The sequence below is a fragment of the Mustela putorius genome, unplaced genomic scaffold (assembly GCF_011764305.1).
Source record: "Mustela putorius furo isolate JIRA1106 unplaced genomic scaffold, ASM1176430v1.1 tig00003909_pilon_pilon_pilon, whole genome shotgun sequence".
Classification (NCBI taxonomy): Eukaryota; Metazoa; Chordata; class Mammalia; order Carnivora; family Mustelidae; genus Mustela; species Mustela putorius.
In genome coordinates this window covers 30502967-30522298 of record NW_025422057.1, presented here as the reverse complement: position 1 = coordinate 30522298, position 19332 = coordinate 30502967, and the positions used below count along the sequence as shown (strand labels likewise).

General features: G+C 40.2%; 1 protein-coding gene across 1 annotated transcript in view; it reads right to left on the bottom strand.

The window, feature by feature from the left end:
• Nucleotides 1–17537, bottom strand: part of ARHGAP19 (Rho GTPase activating protein 19) — a 66117-nt gene extending 48580 nt beyond the window's left edge. The window contains exon 1 of the mRNA XM_004749575.3: nucleotides 17451–17537. Within this exon, the coding sequence (XP_004749632.1) occupies nucleotides 17451–17506 (56 nt within the window). The 5' untranslated portion in view covers nucleotides 17507–17537. The remainder of the gene's footprint in view (nucleotides 1–17450) is intronic.
• Nucleotides 17538–19332: the final 1795 nt, after the last annotated feature.

Below are 19332 nucleotides of genomic sequence, written 5' to 3'. Positions count from 1 at the left end.
AAATCCTTAAAAAAAAAAAAAAAGAATGCTTTTATTAAATTGTGGCATATATAATGGTATATTTTACAGCAACAAAAATGGACATACTCCAGTCAGATGAGCCATCATGGATGAATCACATAAAATGATGAGAAAAGAAGTCTCACACACACACACCCGCCCACACACTACTTACTAAGTATGTGCTGACATTTACATCAAATTTTAAGAACAGACAAAAGCATATCATTTAGCAATACTTGTTTAAGTGGTAAAATTGTAAAGAGAAGCAAAGATAGATTTACTATAAAATTCAGGATAACGGCTACCTTTGGGGGACAGTGATTAAGAGTAGGCAAGAGGGCATGAGGGGAATTTCCACGGTGCTAGCAATATTCTTGTGATAAATCACTGAGCTATGGAAAAAGGGAGATTCATTGGAAGTAAATATGGCAAATGTTAAGGTATGTTGAAGCTGAGCAATAGGAAAATATTAACTATATTATTCTACATACTTGCATGTAGAATCACATCTTTCTAGACACATTTTTTTTAAAAGAACAAGTAGCTTTGACCTAAATCTTGCTACTACTTGATGTAAATATCCTAGTTAATCAAAATTAAAAGTAAAGGTTAATTTCCTCATCAAAGAAGTTTTTGCATAGGTGACCAGAACCAGGAGAATTAGTAGTGAGGTATGTAGGCATACAGAGATAGCAAGGACTCTAGTATTTTTTTTTTTAAAGATTTGATTTATGTATTTGACAGACAGAGATCACAAGTAGGTAGAGAGAGGCAGGCAGAGAGACAGAGAGGGAAGCAGGCTCCCTGCTGAGCAGAGAACGTGATGCAGAGCTTGATCCCAGGACCCCAGGATCATGACCTGAGCTGAAGGCAGAGGCTTAACCCACTGAGCCACCCAGGCGCCCCAGGACTCTAAATGCATGTATTAGGTAACCATCCCAAAGAAGGATAAGAGGCAAAGCTGATCAAAAAGAATAATTTGGTAGGCGCCTGGGTGGCTCAGTGGGTTAAGCCGCTGCCTTCGGCTCAGGTCATGATCTCAGGGTCCTGGGATCGAGTCCCGAGTCGGGCTCTCTGCTCAGCAGGGAGCCTGCTTCCTCCTCTCTCTCTCTGCCTGCCTCTCTGCCTACTTGTAATCTCTCTCTGTCAAATAAATAAATAAAATATTTTAAAAAAAATAAAAAGGATAATTTGGGTGCAGGATAATTTGGGGGGAGCTGGCTGGCTCAGTCAGTAGAGCATGCAACCCTTGATCTCAGGATCATAAGTTCAAGCCCAACGCTGGCTACAGAGCTTACACTGGAAAAGAAAAAGAAAGAAGAAAAGAAAAGGGTAATTTTTATTACCTACTTGACTGCTATGATTACTCTTAACCACTAGATGGAACTCTACATGCAAGGCGATCTGTGATTAGTGAAAGGACCAGAAAGAGAATCCACAGCTGAAAAATCAATTACAGAATACTGAAATTCAAGTGCTTTTCAGGCATGTTGAACCCATGAATCTGCAAAACTGAAGGCAGTGGGGGAAAAAAAAAAACAACTTATCCTGCAGATGTATCTTTTGGCTGACTGCTACCAAAATGCTACTGCATACCCACAAAACTAAATGTTTCCTCCCTAGTGAATTGCTTAACTCGATTTGTTCTCCAAGAACCACAACCTTGGCAACATCTATCAAAATAGGAGCTATATTTAAAGCTGTCTAAATCTGACTTACCACCCTAAGAGAAGTATGCACTCTCTTACTACTTTTTCAACCCTCTGGCTCTGAAACATGGCTTTCATTGTGTTGCTTTCTGGGAGAGCTGTTAATAAAAATACATATAAATATTAAAGAAGTTATTATTCTTCCTTTTTCTAAATATGTCATATATATATATATATATATATATATATACACACACACACATATATATAAAATTTAAACTGTTATCATGAAAGTTGTATATAGAGAGAAAGGATAAAACAGGTCCCATGTGCAAAAGCTGGTAGAATTTCTAAGTAACAGAAACAGTTCAAGGTTGATTAGTATCACAAGATTTCTGGAAATTATACCCAATTTCTTATACAAAAGTTTTGAAACATTTACATTCTAAGGGCTGCCCTTTGAGTAGTTGTCCACGGTTTTGTAATTAGGATATCTTATCTCTAATTTAGACTCCAAAAGTCTGCAAAAGCATATCTGACCCCTATATTTGATCTCAAACTCATTTCAAAGTACTTAATTTCAAGGCAACTTAATCTGAATTAAACTAGTTAGAAATTAAAGAATTCCTGATTGCTTATCTTTTCTTAAATTATTTTATTAACATAAAATGTATTATTGATGGCTTATCTTCTTAACCTTAACATTTTTTGGAAACCTGACCTAAGATTTTGTCCTATGGAATGACAACACAATGTCCTCAGTCAAGAAAGTGAATTATACTTCCTCCAAGTATCAATAACACAAATTTATTGTTATCCATTTACTTGTCAATCTTTATCCTTTTGGGTGTCAAGAGAATTGGTATTAGTTCTTTTTTCTTTTTAAAATTGTATTTATTTATTTGATAGAGACAGAGAGAGAGAGCACAAGTAGGCAGAGAGGCAGGCGGAGGGAGAGGGAGCCCGATGTGGCGCTCAATCCCAGGACCCTAGGATCATGACCTGAACAGAAAGAAGGCAGCCACTTAACGGACTAAGCCACCCAGGTGTCCCGAATTGGTGTTAATTCTGTTACCATCACCTCTCTTAATTTTTCTCCTTCAGGCAAGCGTACAATAAGAAAGTTTATTTGTATTTATTTGTATCTATTTGTATTAGAAAAATAACATCTTGAACCTGGGTGGCTCAGTCCTTAAGCTTCTGCCTTTGGCTCAGGTCATGATCCTAGAGTCCTGGTATCAAGCCCCACATCAGGCTCCCTGCTCAGTGGGAAACCTGCTTCTCTCTCTCCCACTCCCCCTGCTTGTGTTCCCTCCCTCACTATCTCTACCAAATAAACAAACAAACAAAATCTTTAAAAAAAAAAAAAAAAAAGAAAGAAAGAGAAAAAAGAGAAAAATAACATCAAAATTCCCTATTTGGAGAAATTTCTATAAAATGCTTTGTTGACAATACAGTATCTCTCTTATTATTACCTAAAACAACCTTTACCTAAAAGTTGTTTACCACTCAGAAAAGTATAGTCCAAACTTCAGAAGACTCTTTCCCAACAGACTTTAAATGACACGAGCCTCAGAAATACACAAAGTATTTCTATGTATGATCAGATTAGGTTCCAAAAGACTACGTCTAAATCGTTTGTTCCCAAGTCCAGAGTCATCCTATCCAAGAGAGATAGCAAGTACTTTTGCTCTGGCACGTGACATTCATCTCTCACACAACTTCTTAAAAAGAGCTTCTATTACCTAAGTCAGTAGTCATAAGTCTCTTCATCAACTAACTTAAGAATGTGAAATCACAGTTACTCAGGTGTCATTTAAAATCAAACTAACCGGGGCACCTGGGTGGCTCAGTGGGTTAAGCCGCTGCCTTCGGCTCAGGTCATGATCTCAGGGTCCTGGGATCGAGTCCCGCATCGGGCTCTCTGCTCAGCAGGGAGCCTGCTTCCTCCTCTCTCTCTCTCTGCCTGCCTCTATGCCTACTTGTGATCTCTCTCTTTCAAATAAATAAATAAAATCTTTAAAAAATAAAAAAATAAAAAAATAAAATCAAACTAACCACGACCTACTGAGTGCTTTGTACTTTTATGAAATTCTAAGGTATAGGTACAAGAATCTAAGCTAGTTGCTGGTCTCCGGAAGCTTAAAATTCACCAAGCTTTTATTCTTTTTTTTTTCCCCACTATCTCTAGATAGCCAAGATACAAGTAGCCAGCTGCAGGTACAATTAGCACATGAGCACCTAGGAAGCCCAATGAGATAACTTTGAAAATTAGGAAACAATTTTTATTTTATTGCATTTGCATACACACACACACACATTAGCCTTTGAAACATCACTATTTTTTTTAAAGATTTTATTTATTTATTTGACAGAGATCACAAGTAGGCAGAGAGAAAGGCAGAGAGAAGGAAGCAGGCTCCCTGCTAAGCAGAGAGCCCGAAGCGGGGCTCAATCCCAGGACCCCAGGATCATGACCTGAGCCGAAGGCAGAGGCTTTAACCCACTGAGCCACCCAGGTGCCCTGAAGCATCACTGTTTTAAAGAAATCTTAGGGCAACTGCTAAAAATCCTTTGAAATTGGAAGTGTTTATGAGACTTTTTCCTCTGTAGTTAGTCTTAAGCAACCTCCACTTTGGGGAAACACAATATACATTCCCATTCAGTCTAAATGATACCAACTGTTGAGATGATGTAATGTTGAAAAGATGGAGTTCTAATATATGAGATTTTTTTTTTTTTAAGATTTTATTTATTTGAGAGAGAGCATGGGGAGGAGGAGCACAGGGGGGAGTGCAGAGGGAGAAGCAGACTCCCTGCTGAGCTGGGAGCCAGGGGACATGGGGGCTTGATCCTAGGACCCTAAAATCATGACCTGAGTCGAAGGCAGACACAACCAACTGAGCCATACAGGCACCCTAATATATGAGATTTTATGGTTCAGGTCTCAATCCTTTATCAAGTATGTAATACTTTTGAAATTTTTTGAAGTATTTCAAAAAATATTTTTTTTAATTTAAACATTCTAACATCTTTTTAACACTTCTATTTCTCAACATCTAAAAAGAATGTATTGTGCTGGTTAAAATCTTTACGCTGCCTCTGCCTTTGGCTCAGGCCATGATCTCGGGGTCCTGGGATCCAGGCATCAGGCTCTCAGGCTCTCTGCTCAGCAGGGAGCCTGCTTCCCCCACCCCACCCCCACTTCTCTGCCTACTTGTGATCTGTCTGTAAATAAATAAATAAAATCTTTAAAAACAAAAAACTTTACACTTTAATAAAATTTAGGCTTTATCCTCTGTACAATCTTAATATACATACCCTGTATTTAAATAGTCAATAAAATCGTTAACACACTGATATAAGTATATGTTTAATCCTGTAATTGTATTCAGCATGAAAACAAAACAAGTGAAGAACTTTTTAATTATATTATCCCAGTATCTTTAGGTTAATTTCTAAATTAATGTGTTTCTTCCCTCCCAAAAGGTATAATTAAAATACAGCTAGCAAATGTAGCTCTCATTATTGCATGCAATTATAAATTTAATATTAATAACTATGTGATTCTATATTTCACTCATGAATTTTTCTTTTTATTGTTACTGATAGAACCCAGCTAAGACACTTTATGTCTATTCAGATGACTTATTATCTTAAAGCTGTCAAATCATGTTTTACTTCTTTATTAAGACACATCTCAGAAACTTGGACAAAGCTCAACCAAACCATTCTAATTTTATATGGGAAAAAATAAGAACAAAAAAAGAAAATTGGAATCCTATAATCAGGAACATTTTTAAAGTGGATATAGCTTTATGTGATATCTTGGACATTTACTGTTAAATTGGAAAAGGTTTATTTGTTATGGTTTGGCTCAGATTATTGTAGGTTTTTTTAAATGTTTATTTTTGAGAGAGAGTGAAAGAGAGAGAGTAACTGAGCAGGAGCAAGGGGAGGGGCAGAGGGAATCTCAAACAGACTCTCCACCAACTGGGGAACCCAAGAGAGAGAGTAACTGAGCAGGAGCAAAGGGAGGGGCAGAGGGAATCTCAAACAGACTCTCCACCAACTGGGGAACCCAAGGTGGGGCTCGATCTCCCAACCCCAAGATCATGACCTAAGCCAAAATCAAGAGTTGGACCCTCAACCAACCCAGGTGCCCTTATTACTGTGTTTCTGTAATCTGAGTCCCAAGAAATTAGTTTTATGCTATATAATAAACTATATAATTTTATATTATATTATATATAATATAATCAAGAAATTTGATTTATTTGAAACTGATCTATATGCCTTTAAAGGAAACATCTCTTTTCCATACTTGTGTATATAAGCAATATTTTAGTTAAAAAACCCAAAGGGTTAATACTTCAGCACAGCTAAATTCAGCAGCGAGGTGACCAATTTTTCTGTGGTTCTATTTCATTCTTGCAGTAATAAAACACTGGTGTCTAGCTTTCAGGTAATAATTCAGCTTGACAGGTGCCTGGGTGGCTCAGTGGGTTAAGCCGCTGCCTTCGGCTCAGGTCATGTTCTCAGGGTCCTGGGATCAAGTCCCGCATCGGGCTCTCTGCTCAGCGGGGAGCCTGCTTCCTCCTCTCTCTCTCTGTCTGCCTTTCTGCCTACTTGTGATCCCTCTCTCTGTCAAATAAATAAATAAAATCTTTGAAAAAGAAGAAAAAATAATAATTCAGCTTGACAAATCACATATATTTAATCTGGCAACTGATACTGTTATTTATTATGTTTTCATCTGATTATCTTAAAAGCTATGGCTTTATATAGTATTATAGTTATGAATTTGACATTAACACATTTCCCATTATAAAACATATTATCATTAACCCACTTCATACTTGAATAATTATTTATAAGGTAGAACACAAAAGTTGTGAGCATCTGATAGAATTGTTTTCCCCCCACTATATCACCATAGTTTTATACTTTTTTTTTAAAGATTTTTTATTTATTAATTTGACAGAGAGAAATCACAAGTAGATGGAGAGGCAGGCAGAGAGAGAGAGATAGGGAAGCAGGCTCCCTGCTGAGCAGAGAGCCCGACGCGGGACTCGATCCCAGGACCCTGAGATCATGACCTGAGCCGAAGGCAGCAGCTTAACCCACTGAGCCACCCAGGCGCCCACCATAGTTCTATACTTAATTACAGAAAAGAATGATAGTTTTCCTACAAGATTTTAAGTAATAACTAAAGACCACAACACAAAAGATAATACAAGATCATTAACTGCTAAATCCATGCTACACACAATAAAAGATGTACAAATTCAGAAAGAGAAGAGAAACTTTCACCCTTATACAGGAGTTGAGATTTGAGGTAGGTCTTAAAGATGAGTAGGGTTTGGACAGTGGAAAAAATAAATAAGTACTTAAATAAGGGGCCCTTTCTTTAAAAAAAAATTTTGTATTTATTTGTCAGAGAGAACGCACAAGCAGGGGGAACAGCGGGTGGGGGGAAAGCAGGCTCCCTGCTAAGCAGGGAGGCCCAATGCGGAACTAGATCCTGGGACCCTGGGATCATAACTTGAGCTCAAGGCAGAAGTTTAACCCACTGAGCCACCCCAGTATCCCAATAAGGGGCCTTTTTGTTTGACTGGTTTCTTAAAAAACGTAAAATGTGTTCTCCATATATTAATGGCAAGTCCTTTTCAAAACATAACCTTAAATAAATGGGGGTGTACAGGGGGGGTCACTAAGATTAGTGCAGTGGACATCTGTTATTTTTTCATCCCCAACATCTATCTTCTCCTTCCTCTGATAACATCATACCCATTTTCTTTTGGGCAAGAACCTCTCCCCCTCTTTCACTGGATGTGGTTTGGTGGGTTGACCCTACTCCCTGGGCAACAAGTGTGAGCACAAGACCCAGGCTTAACTAACCGAAACAGTCTATCCTCCTCATTGATTGAGCAAAGGCCCACAAAGTCAAACTAGAAAAAAAAAGACTCAACTCCAAGATTCTCGATGGATGCTAAGATTGTTAAACCTGTGGAATGTCAGACTGAAGCAGCTTGTGGTCCAGTAATGCTATCTTTGGTGAAGAACTTGGCTTTTCAAAAAGAAAATACACAGGAAATCAGATCTAAGAAAGTAAGAGGCAGATGACTAGTGACATTGAGTTGAGAAATACGATAGGGATTAACCATGCTTAATCTAGCCTATGAACTTTCCAGTTTCTTGAGCCAATCAACAGCATCTCTTTGCTTAAGCTAGTTTAAGTTGCTGTCACATATAGCTGAAAGAATCCTAACAAAACCATGTTTAAAATGTCAGCTGCTGGGGCGCCTGGGTGGCTCAGTGGGTTAAAGCCTCTGCCTTCGGCTCAGGTCATGATCCCAGGGTCCTGGGATCCAGCCCCGCATCGCGCTCTCTGCTCAGCAGGGATCCTGCTTCCCTTCCTCTCTCTCTCTTTGCCTGCCTCTCTGCCTAGTTGTGATCTCTGTCAAATAAATAAATAAAATCTTTAAAAAAAAAAAAAGTCAGCTGCTAGGATAGAGCCGAGCCCCTCTGGTGGTTTTGGTTATTCTGCCTCCCTTCCTCCTTCTTGGGAAATCTCTGTTCTCTGAGATCACTTCTTTTTTTTTTTTTTTTTTAAGATTTTATTTATTTATTTGACAGATAGAGGTCACAAGTAGGCAGAGAGGTGGGCAGAGAGAGAAGGGGAAGCAGGCTCCCCACTGAGCAGAAAGCCCGATGTGGGGCTTGATCCCAGGACCCTGGTATCATGACCGGAGGCAAAGGCAAAGGCTTTAACTCACTGAGCCACCCAGGCGCCCCTCTAAGAGATCACTTCTTGCTGGGCTCATTCTCACCCCTGCCTCCAAAGTCTGCCCCATGGCTGTGGCAGGCAGCCTCTACTAGAAAGTCACCCTCTCTCTCCTTTTTTAATTTTTGTCTGATCTCCTGTGCTTCTCCCTGCTGTATCATTTTTCCAACGCTTCTCAGTTTTTCATAAGCCAGTCTTGGTTTTCCTTACAGATGTGAACTTCTGTTCAGCCAAATGTACCAATCGCAGCATATGGCATGCAGCCTTTCTTTGGTTCTTCAGCTCAACTCATTTCAGCAATTTCAGCAATTTTCATTGTTCTACATTATTCAAAAATTCTTTTTAAAAATAGCAAAACCATCCCGTGCAGCTGAGTAGCTCAGTCCATTAAGCATCTGCCTTCAGCTCAGGTCATGATCTCAGGGTTCTAGGATCAAGCGGCTGGAGCACAGCATTGGGCTCCCTACTCTGCCGGGAGTCGGCTTCTCACCTCTCTCTCTCTGTTCCTCCCATGCTCATGCTCTTGAGCTCGCACTCTCTCACTAATAAATAAATAAAAGCTTTTTTTTTTTTTTAATAGCAAGTAACTGTCGTTGATGTTAAATCTAAATTCAGGACAAAAGGGTATTACTCTGATAATTATAAAAACTACACTTGTTCCAAAGATTCAGCCACAATACCTAGTCCTAGAACAAAACCCCCCCAAAATTACTGTACATTAGACCCTGGCAGAAATGCAGTAACTCTTTTGAAGTTATATATATTTCATTATATATAGATCATTACAAACACCAATTTCTAAAACCTCATATAACTACATATCAGAAGTTCCAGGTAAAAAGGGAAACGTGAAACTAGCTTGCTCAAAGACACACACTGCTTTCATAGAGAGGAAAGTATCTATAAACAACACACCCTCTGGGATCTTCGCAAGTTTGAAAATGCCAAGATGGATAAGGTAATACTAAGTACTTAAAATACCAGCATGCCTCAAAAAAATAAAATACACATGAACAATAGTTATTAGGTTAAATATAACTTAACAGTCTTACCCCAGGTTCTTTAATCCGGGAAACAGTTATTCTATTTGGAAAGCATATAGGCTTTTACAAACTTACATGCAAATAAGTGTGTCATTGCATATTTAACTACCAATCATTTTCTCATCCTCACTGACTTGTTCCTGCCCCTCCTCCTCCATTCAGATCCTACACACTATCTTCCATACTTGTCTATAAGAGGCTTAGGAAGTGCTGCAGCAAGGGAAGCACAGAACTGGAGGGAGAGGATTCTCCACATGTGCCAGTTACGGATTTAAGGTCTCTCACCCATCCTTGCCTACTCTGCAAAAATGGAGCTGGAGCCTTTAAATACATTTCCTTCTCCAGTTGGCACAATGTTGAGCATTATTAACAAAGAACACTGGAGACACACTGCAGGAGGAAGAACGTTTCCCTTTCTGGTTCCAGGGCACTCCGCTGGGCAAGCTCCTGCAGTAGGCAAGCTCTGCCAGCACCCAGTCCCCACAGCAAGGGCAGCATCTCTTGATAGCCTCCTGCAGTCTACAGCTCTCAGCAGCATCCATAAACCAGTAACTTCCCTCCAAGACACCTCCCTATGAACGGCTTTCCCCAGTACCCTCAAGGGTGGATTTCTAGTAGGTTCTATAAGATTAATTTCCAACAGGGGCGCCTGGGTGGCTCAGTGGTTAAGCCGCTGCCTTCGGCTCAGGTCATGATCTCAGGGTCCTGGGATCGAGTCCCGCATCGGGCTCTCTGCTCAGCAGGGAGCCTGCTTCCTCCTCTCTCTCTCTCTCTGCCTGCCTCTCTGCCTACTTGTGATTTCTCTCTGTCAAATAAATAAATAAGATCTTTAAAAAAAAAAAAAAAGATTAATTTCCAACAAATTCTACCACAGCAATTTTCTGCCATTCAGTGTGATAAACAGCCATGCCTTAAACAAGGTCTGGACCTCTTCCTTGTACATTCTACTTCAGCCCTTAGGATTATAGTAGATTCTTTTTTTTAAACCAAGGTATAATTAGCAAATAAAACTGCAAGATATTTACGGTATATAGCATGATGAGTTTGATATATATATAAGCTAATTGTGATTATCTACTGTTTATATAATCTTTAGAGATTCTTTTCTTTGTTCAAATTACTGTATAATTTCTGTGTCCTAGTTGAACCCTGACTGATACACCAAGTAAAACTAGCAAACCAACAGCACAAAAGAGATGGACTCTGGCATTTCTAGAAACAACCTATACTAAAAGATGGTTAATAAAAGTATGGTTAAGGGGGCTCAGGCAAGGTAACCAGAGAGTATCTTCAAGAAGAAAATGCTGATTTGGGGCACCTGGGTGGCTCAGTGGGTTAAAGCCTCTGCCTTCAGCTCAGCTCACAATCCCAGGATCCTGGAATCCAGTCTCGCATGGGGCTCTCTGCTTAGCAGGGAGCCTGCTTCCCTTCCTCTCTCTCTGCCTGCCTCTCTCCCTACTTGGGATGTCTGTTTGTCAAACAAATAAATAAATAAATAAAATCTTTAAAAAGGGGGGGGCACCTGGGTGGCTCAGTGGGTTAAGCCGCTGCCTTTGGCTCAGGTCATGATCTCAGGGTCCTGGGATCGAGCCCCGCATCGGGCTCTCTGCTCAGCAGGGAGCCTGCTTCCCTCTCTCTCTCTCTCTGCCTGCCTCTCCATCTACTTGTGATTTCTCTCTGTTAAAATAAATAAATAAAATCTTAAAAAATAATAATAAATAAATAAATAAATAAAGGGAAGAAAATGCTGATTTAAAAAAGAAAAGAAAAAGCAATAATCTAACCAACTGTAATATGTCCCTCCCAAAGATAAAATGGGACAAGCTAAGGGGCACCTGGGTGGCTCAGTTTGTTAAGCATCTGCCTTCAGCTCAGCTCGTGATCTCAGGGTCCTGGAATCAGCCAATTGAGCCCCAAATGGGCTCCCCACTCATTGGGGAGTCTGCTTCTCCCTGTCCCTCTGCCCCTCCCTCCAACCCCTCCCTGCCCCCTGCCCCTCCCTCCAACCCCTCTCTCTCACAAATAAATAAATAAAAGCTTAAAAAAAATGAAGCAAGCTCATATACGTACCTTGTATATTCTTCATGCAAATTACCAAGTTTGCATTTATCAGTTGGCTTCTTGTGAACCCAAATGGAGTTAGTCTCCTCAAACCCATCTAATGAAGAAAATAGGGTCTCGACTTGAGATAACAAGAAAAAGACTGCAACTCTCTGATAACCTTCCTCACAACCAACCAGCAACCTCCATCTTTAACATTTGTTAATTTCACAAATGCTACCAAAGGTTAGAAGCAAAGAAAAGTAAGCCACTTACTGGTTTATGAGGATTAATTTCAAAGATTTTTAAATTTATTTTTGCGAGAGATTGAGAGAAAGAGATCTAGCATGAGCAGGAGGGGGTAGGCAGAGAGAGCAGCAGACTTCCCTTGAGCAGGGAGCTGGACATAGGACTAGATCCCAGACCCCAGGATCATGACCTGAGCCAAAAGCAGACACAACCAACTGAGCCACTCAGGCGCCTGAATTTTAAAATTCTATTCTTCGTCCCCTTTTTTTGCCAACACTGGCCCTGTCTATAAGTATAATGATCAAATTCTCTAAGCCAGGTAACTGATAAAAATATCAAATAAAATTACTCAGATTCAAGAAAGACCACTGAAGAATCTATTCAAGATTACCCTTCAGATAGGATTTGACAGCACAAATACGAAACTGGATTCATATATTTTTTTTTTTTAAAGATTTATTTATTTATTTGACAGAGAGAGAGATCACAAGTTAGGCAGAGAGGCAGGCAGAGAGAGAGGAGGAAGCAGGCTCCCTGCTGAGCAGAGAGCCCGATGTGGGACTCGATCCCAGGACTCTGAGATCATGACCTGAGCCGAAGGCAGCGGCTTAACCCACTGAGCCACCCAGGCGCCCCAAGGATTCATATATTTTAAATCATGTTTACCCACTTGTGCACGTAAGAACAGGCAAGTCTTCCTAAGATCAGTAAATATTCCATCTATCACTTTTCTTGAAGGGCCACACTGCTGTCTTATTAGAGAAAGAACACTTTAATTTAAAAAATCTTCAGGAAATTATATGTTTAGTAACCAATATTTCATATCTAAGGTGTATGTAAATTAGCAGAATATAAGATCCTTTTCCCATCTATAGGCACCTCCCTAGTCCTCCAAAACCACTTGCAAAATGGGATGCAAGCATCCAAAAGTCTGTTCCTAAGCTTCCTGATGTTCCTAAGTTCCAGAAGCAGGCTTGGGCCCCAAAACTTTGACACCGCTGACACAAGAATGACAACTTATGACAAATGTTATCACTACCACAGCTTGCTTTGCTTCCCTACAACCCTGTACATTCCCCTTTGCTTTTCCTGGTTCACAGCAGGTTTCTTTTTTCCCTGTGAATATTGAGGTTAAATAGCCTGTGACTCAGGGCACCTTGATGGCTCAGTGGGTTGGGCCTCTGCCTTCAGCTCAGGTCACGATCTCAGGGTCCTAGATGGAGACCCAAATCGGGCTCTCTGCTCAGCGGGAGTCTGCTTCCCCCCATCTCTGCTTACTTGTGATTTCTCTCTCTCTCTGTCAAATAAATAAATAAATAATCTTAAAAAAAAAAAAAAAGGCCTGTGACTCTTTGTCATCAATTTTCCCTCTTCATCTAATAATAGTTAGCACTTTCTTTATATATCTTTTCAATTCAAAAAGTACCCTACTGCCAATTATGTAGGGAGGTGGCTTTAATTCCTTCCTGCTTTATTTTCTTATGATTTTTAATTTAATTTAAAAAAATTTTTATTATGTTAGTCACCATACAGTACATTAGTTTTTGATGTACTGTTCCATGATTCATTGCTTGCATATAACACCCAGTGCTCCATGCAATCTGTGCTCCTCTATACTCATCACCAGGCTCACCCATCCCCCCACCGCCCTTCCCTCCAAAACTTTCAGTTTGTTATTGAGTCCATAGCTTCTCATGATTCATCTCCTACCCCAATTTCTCCCCCTTCATTTTTCCCTTCCTTCTAAAGTCCTCCATGCTATCCCTTATGATCCACAAATAAGTGAAACCATATAATAATTTACTTTCTCTGTTTGATTTATTCCACTTAGCATAATCTCCTCCAGTCTCATCCATGTTGAGGCAAAAGTTGGATATGCATTCTTTGTGATGGCTGAGTAATATTCCATTGTGTGTATGGACTACATCTTCCTTATCCATTCATCTGTTGAAGGGCATCTTGGCTCCTTCCACTTTGGCTTTTTCTCTCTTTGGCCTTTGAAAGTTTTAACTATTTTTATATTGCTCTTGGTAAAGTGGATAGCTTCTATTTGTGGATTCCCCCTTAGAACTGTCCACTTAAGAGTAACTTGAAGGTATAATTAAAGTTAGTAAAATTTTAAAGCATTATTCTACCTGATAAAGACCAGAAACAAAGGGGAAAAGGTGTTTACCATCAACAGGTCAAAAGAGAAAATTCTTTACAGGCAGAGCAAATTTTTTTTTTTTTACACAATTTATTTACTTATTTGAGAGAGAGAGAACACACAAGCAGGAAGGTCAAGGAAAGGAAAAGAAAATCTCAGACAGACCCCACACTGAGTATGGAGCCATACTCAGGTTCATGACCCTGAAATCATAACCTCAGCGGAAACCAAGACACATAACCAACTACGCCACCCAAGCACCCCCAGAGCAACTTTTTCTTATTTAATTTGATTAAAATTTAAAGCATTGCTAATTATTAGGAACAGGCTTAAAATAATGATGAAGAAATAGAAAGCTAGTTATTCTTTATGGAATGAATACAAGGTGCCACACCATCAATAGAACATTAGAAATATCTTCAGAGAAAAAAAATAATATGTGTGGTATTTATCACCACAAGGAGTATTTTATGTCTTAGAGAGGACTACTATTCATTCAGTATTGACCATCTACACAAAACTAAGCATTGGGAATATGTAATAAAAATATACGTGTGTCCTGCCCTCAAAAACCTTACAGAAATCCAAATTCTCTTTTACAACATGAAATTAATAAAAGAGTTTCAAATTCAGATAAGATTCTGTGGATACCTGTTGATCACATAACTAATACTAGCAATTAAAATTTAAATTCTGGGGCGCCTGGATGGCTCAGTGGGTTAAAGCCTCTGCCTTCGGCTCAGGTCACGATCCCAGGATACTGGGATCAAGTCCGGCATCGGGCTCTCTGTTCAGCAGGGAGCCTGCTTCCTCCTCTCTCTGCCTGCCTCTCTGCCTACTTGTGATCTGTCAAATAAATAAATCTTTTTTAAAAAATAAATAAATAAAATAAAATTTAAATTCACTTGGCAACATCGTTGAAAGAAATTCAAACTACTCCTGCTATACAATAATGTTTGGTGTTCTATCTTCTTATCACAATTCAAGATTTTAGAGCAGGATGAGAGATGAGCTGATCGAATTTAACAATCACCTCTAGAGTTTCCAAGCAAAAATGATCATTTATAGGCACCTCACATTCAAACATTCTATCCCAGCTAGGGAAGGAATCCAGTGGCCCCTCATAAACCCAGCTTCCCAAGACTTGGAATCTCCCATTCAAGACAGAGGGTACCAAGGGACACCAAACCAAAGGGTCTGCACTTTACACTGAGACAATGTAAATAAGCTCACTCTACTAAATTCTCTTATATGTAACCAGTTAAGACATGTACGATCTCAAGAGTGTGGCCAGATCACCTGGAAATTCTTTCTAGGAAAAGCTACATTTTGCTGTGCCTGTAAAAATTATGATTTCCTAAACTACAGATCTATTCTGTTCTTTACTTCTACCAAGAAAAAGAAAATCTATCATGTACTGAATGGTTATTACCTGCTAGGCTCAGTGCTACGCACTTTAAAAAGACTGTCTAGGGGTGCCTGGGTGGCTCAGAGGGTTAAAACCTCTGCCTTTGGCTCAGGTCATGATCCCAAGGTCCTGGGATGGAGCCCCATATCAGACTCTCTGCTCAGCAGGGAGCCTGCTTCCTCCTCTCTCTCTGCCTGCCTCTCTGCCTACCCTCTGCCTAGTTGTGATCTCTGTCAAATAAATAAATAAATAAAATCTTAAAAAAAAAAAAAAGAAGAAGAAGATGATGATGATGACTAATTTAATCCTGACATTCTCCAGAGTAGACATCTAATGTCCATTTATAGGTAAAGAAATTGAAGCACAGAGAGGTTTAAAAATTGGCCTGAGTATTTTATTCTTTTTGGTGCTATTGTAAATGGAATTGTTTTCCTAATTTCCTTTTCAGACAGCTCATTGTTAGTATGCAGAAATGCAACTGATTTTTGCACGTTGATTTTGTATCTTGCAACTTTACAAAATGTGTTTATTATTTCTAACAGTCTTTAGTCTTTAGGGTTTACTATATATAAGATCATGTTGTCTGCAAACAGGAACAATTTTAGTTCTTCTTTTCCAATTTTGAAGCCTTTTTAATCCCTTTTCTTGCCTAGGTGCTCTGGCTAGGACTATCTGCCTCATTCCTTATCACAGTGGGTTATTATTACCTCACACCTGTCAGGATGGCTATTATCAAAACAAAAACAAAAACAAAAGACAAGTGTTGGTGAGGATGTAAAGAAAATGTAACCTCTATACTGTTGATAGGAACAAAAAATGATGCAACTGCTAGGATAAATAGTAAGCAGGTTCCTCAAAAATATCAAAATAGAATTAACTGTATGATCTAACAATCCTGCTTCTGTGTATTTAACCAGAAGTACTGCAATCAGGATCTCAAAGAATTGCTAGCACTCTCATGTTTCCTGAGGCACAATTAATAATCACCAAGATTATTCATGTCCATGGCAGAAAAATGCAATAGCAAAATGCGGTATATACATAGAACGGAATATTACTCAGCTTTTAAAAGAAAACTCTGCAACAGGTGACAACATGGGTGAACCTTACAGACATTATGCTAAGTGACATAAGCCAGTTACAGGAAGACAAATGATTTCAATTACATATATGAGGTATCCACTGACATGAGATTATCTAAAATAGCCAAATTCATAGAATGAAAGAGTGGAATGCTGGTTGCCAGGGGCCATAATAGAGGGAATGGGGAGTTACTAATTAATTGGCATAAAGTTCTAGTTAAGCAAGATGAATAAGCTCTTGAGATACGATGTACATTGTACCTACACTCAACAGTACTATCTTGCACACTTAAAAAATGTGCTATGAGGGTAGACCTCATGTTAAGTATTCTATATATATATATACATATATATATGTATATATATATATATAGTGTTTTTTTTGTTGTTTTTGTGTTTTTTGGCTTTTGTTTTGTTTTTTGTTTTTTTTTTTTGACAGACAGGGATCACAAGTAGACAGCGAAGCAGGGAAGCAGGCTCCCTGCTGAGCAGAGAGCCCGATGCGGGACTCAATCCCAGGACCCTGAGATCATGACCTGAGCAGAAGACAGAGGCGTAACCCACTGAGCCACCCAGGCGCCCCTCATGTTAAATATTCTAAAGCACGGTAAAATCGGTCCAAGAACTCAAATCCACTTCTAACGGACACTCCCTTGCTCCTACTTTAACACAATAAACTGCCTCGAAGCAGATTAGAATGTACTAAGAGGACTCTCTCCCAGCAATGTGTGACGTTAGGGAATTCGCTTAACAGCTCTGAACATGAGTTTCCTCACCACCAAAATAAGTCTCTGCGCAAACACAACTGGTCGGTCTGCAGTCTTGGCTACCGGCCGACCTCGCAAGAGCATCCGCGGGACCAAGAGGAGGTCACGCTGGATCTCAGCTCCTGAGCCAGACCGCAGGCATGAAGGGGCGAAACGCTGTAGGAGAAAAGAAAGCCTCGTCCCGCTGGGTCACTATGACCCAAAGGAAAAGCGTCAGTAAGTACGACCAGCCCACGGCCTCGTTTCCTAGGTAGCTGGACCAAAAACTGGGCTCACCTCGGGCGGGAATCACTGGCTGGCACCTCCCCTTCACCCTGCGCCTCAGTCGCCATCTTAGTCAGCAAACTTCTCTCACCGCCCCTATCTCCGGCCCCGCCCCCGCGCATTTGGATTGGCTAAGGAGTTCCCCCTCTTCAGTGCGATTGGATGACTAAACAGTTTCATGATATTATTGGTTTATTCAAATAGCTAACGGTCATTGGTCACCCCCAGCCCGGGCGGAAAAGGGTTGGGGACCAGACCCAGCCCCGAGGCTCCTGGGAGTTGTAGTTTCATGTTTCGATGAGACTTTCCGATTCCACCCACTTTTTTTTAACTTTCTGGTCAGAAATCCCCAGCCTACGCTCAAATTAAGTCTGGATGTGAACTCTCAGAATCACAGAACTGTCGAATCTGAAATTGACTTTAAGAACAACGTTCTAGGGGCTCCTGGGTGGCTCAATGGGTTAAAGCCTCTGCCTTCGGCTCGGGTCATGATCCCAGGATCGGAGAGCCTGCTTCCTCCTCTCTCTCTGCCTGCCTCTCTGCCTCCTTGTGATCTCTCTCTGTCAAATAAATAAATCTTAAAAAGAAGAAGAAGAACAGCGCTCTAAAATGTAAGATTCATTTTCTGTCTGGACACAGAGTATATCTAGAAGAGTAGGTACGCCGGGGCAATCAAGAAGTACTTGACTATCACGTTTAGCTCACATCCAGCCACACAGCTTAGCGGTGGGTCACTTAGGCTTCTTTCTACACGCGCCCTTCCGGCTACCCAGAGAACCCATAGGCTTTGCCTCTATGATCTGAAACAAGGAACGAACAGCACCATAACCTTGTCCCTGAATGAGCTTTAATGCTCAATGGTAGAAATAGTCGTAATTATGCTTGTCCTGGGATCAAGCCCAGTATCAGGCTCCCTGCTCAGCCAGGAGCCTCCTCCTCTCTCTCCAGCTCCCTTGAGCTTGTGTTCCCTCTCTTGCTGTCTCTCTCTGTCAAATAAATAATTTTTTTTAATTATGTAGTTGTTTATGTGACTATTTATTTCATGTGAGGGTTCCCAGCTAGATTTCCTACCACTCTTGGGTGGAGACGACCTCTATTTTGCTCCCCATGGCTTGTGGCTCATAGTAACCTTTTCAATAAATAGTTTTTGAACAAACGAGTAAACAAGTCCTCAGATTATAGGATCCAAAATAAAAGTTGATTCACGGGGCGCCTGGGTGGCTCAGTGGGTTAAGCCGCTGCCTTCGACTCAGGTCATGATCTCAGGGTCCTGGGATCGAGTCCAGCATCAGGCTCTCTGCTCAGCAGGGAGCCTGCTTCCTTCTCTCTCTCTCTCTCTCTCTCTGCCTGCCTCTCAGTGTACTTGTGATTTCTCTCTGTCAAATAAATAAATAAAATCTTTAAAAAAAAAAAAGTTGATTCACGTGTTCTAATAGATTATTTCAGTCGATGAATTTATATTAAAAGTTTGAAGAAGGTGTCAAAATAAAATTGCTTTATGTTTATTCTGTGTTTTATGTTTAACAGAGTTTCTTTGAGCAAATAAATACATGAAAAGTAACACGAAATTCAACAAACACGTATCAGTGAGATTATTCATTGAACCCAAGACACTCTTGGGAAATCTAGGCTGCATATTTGGTGTATATTTACAAAGCAAGGTGTATAATTACAAGCAAGCATTTCTCCAAAGTATGAACAAGTTTTTGTCCCAGCCTCCTGATACTCCACATCAACTGACTGACTGACTGACTGGATTGAACTGATGCTTTCACACAGAAGAAATGTCCAAAACTTTAAAGTATTACTGCTACAGGGCACCTGGGTGGCTCAGTGGGTTAAAGCCTCTGCCTTCAGCTCAGGTCATGGTCCCACATCGGGCTCTCTCCTCGGC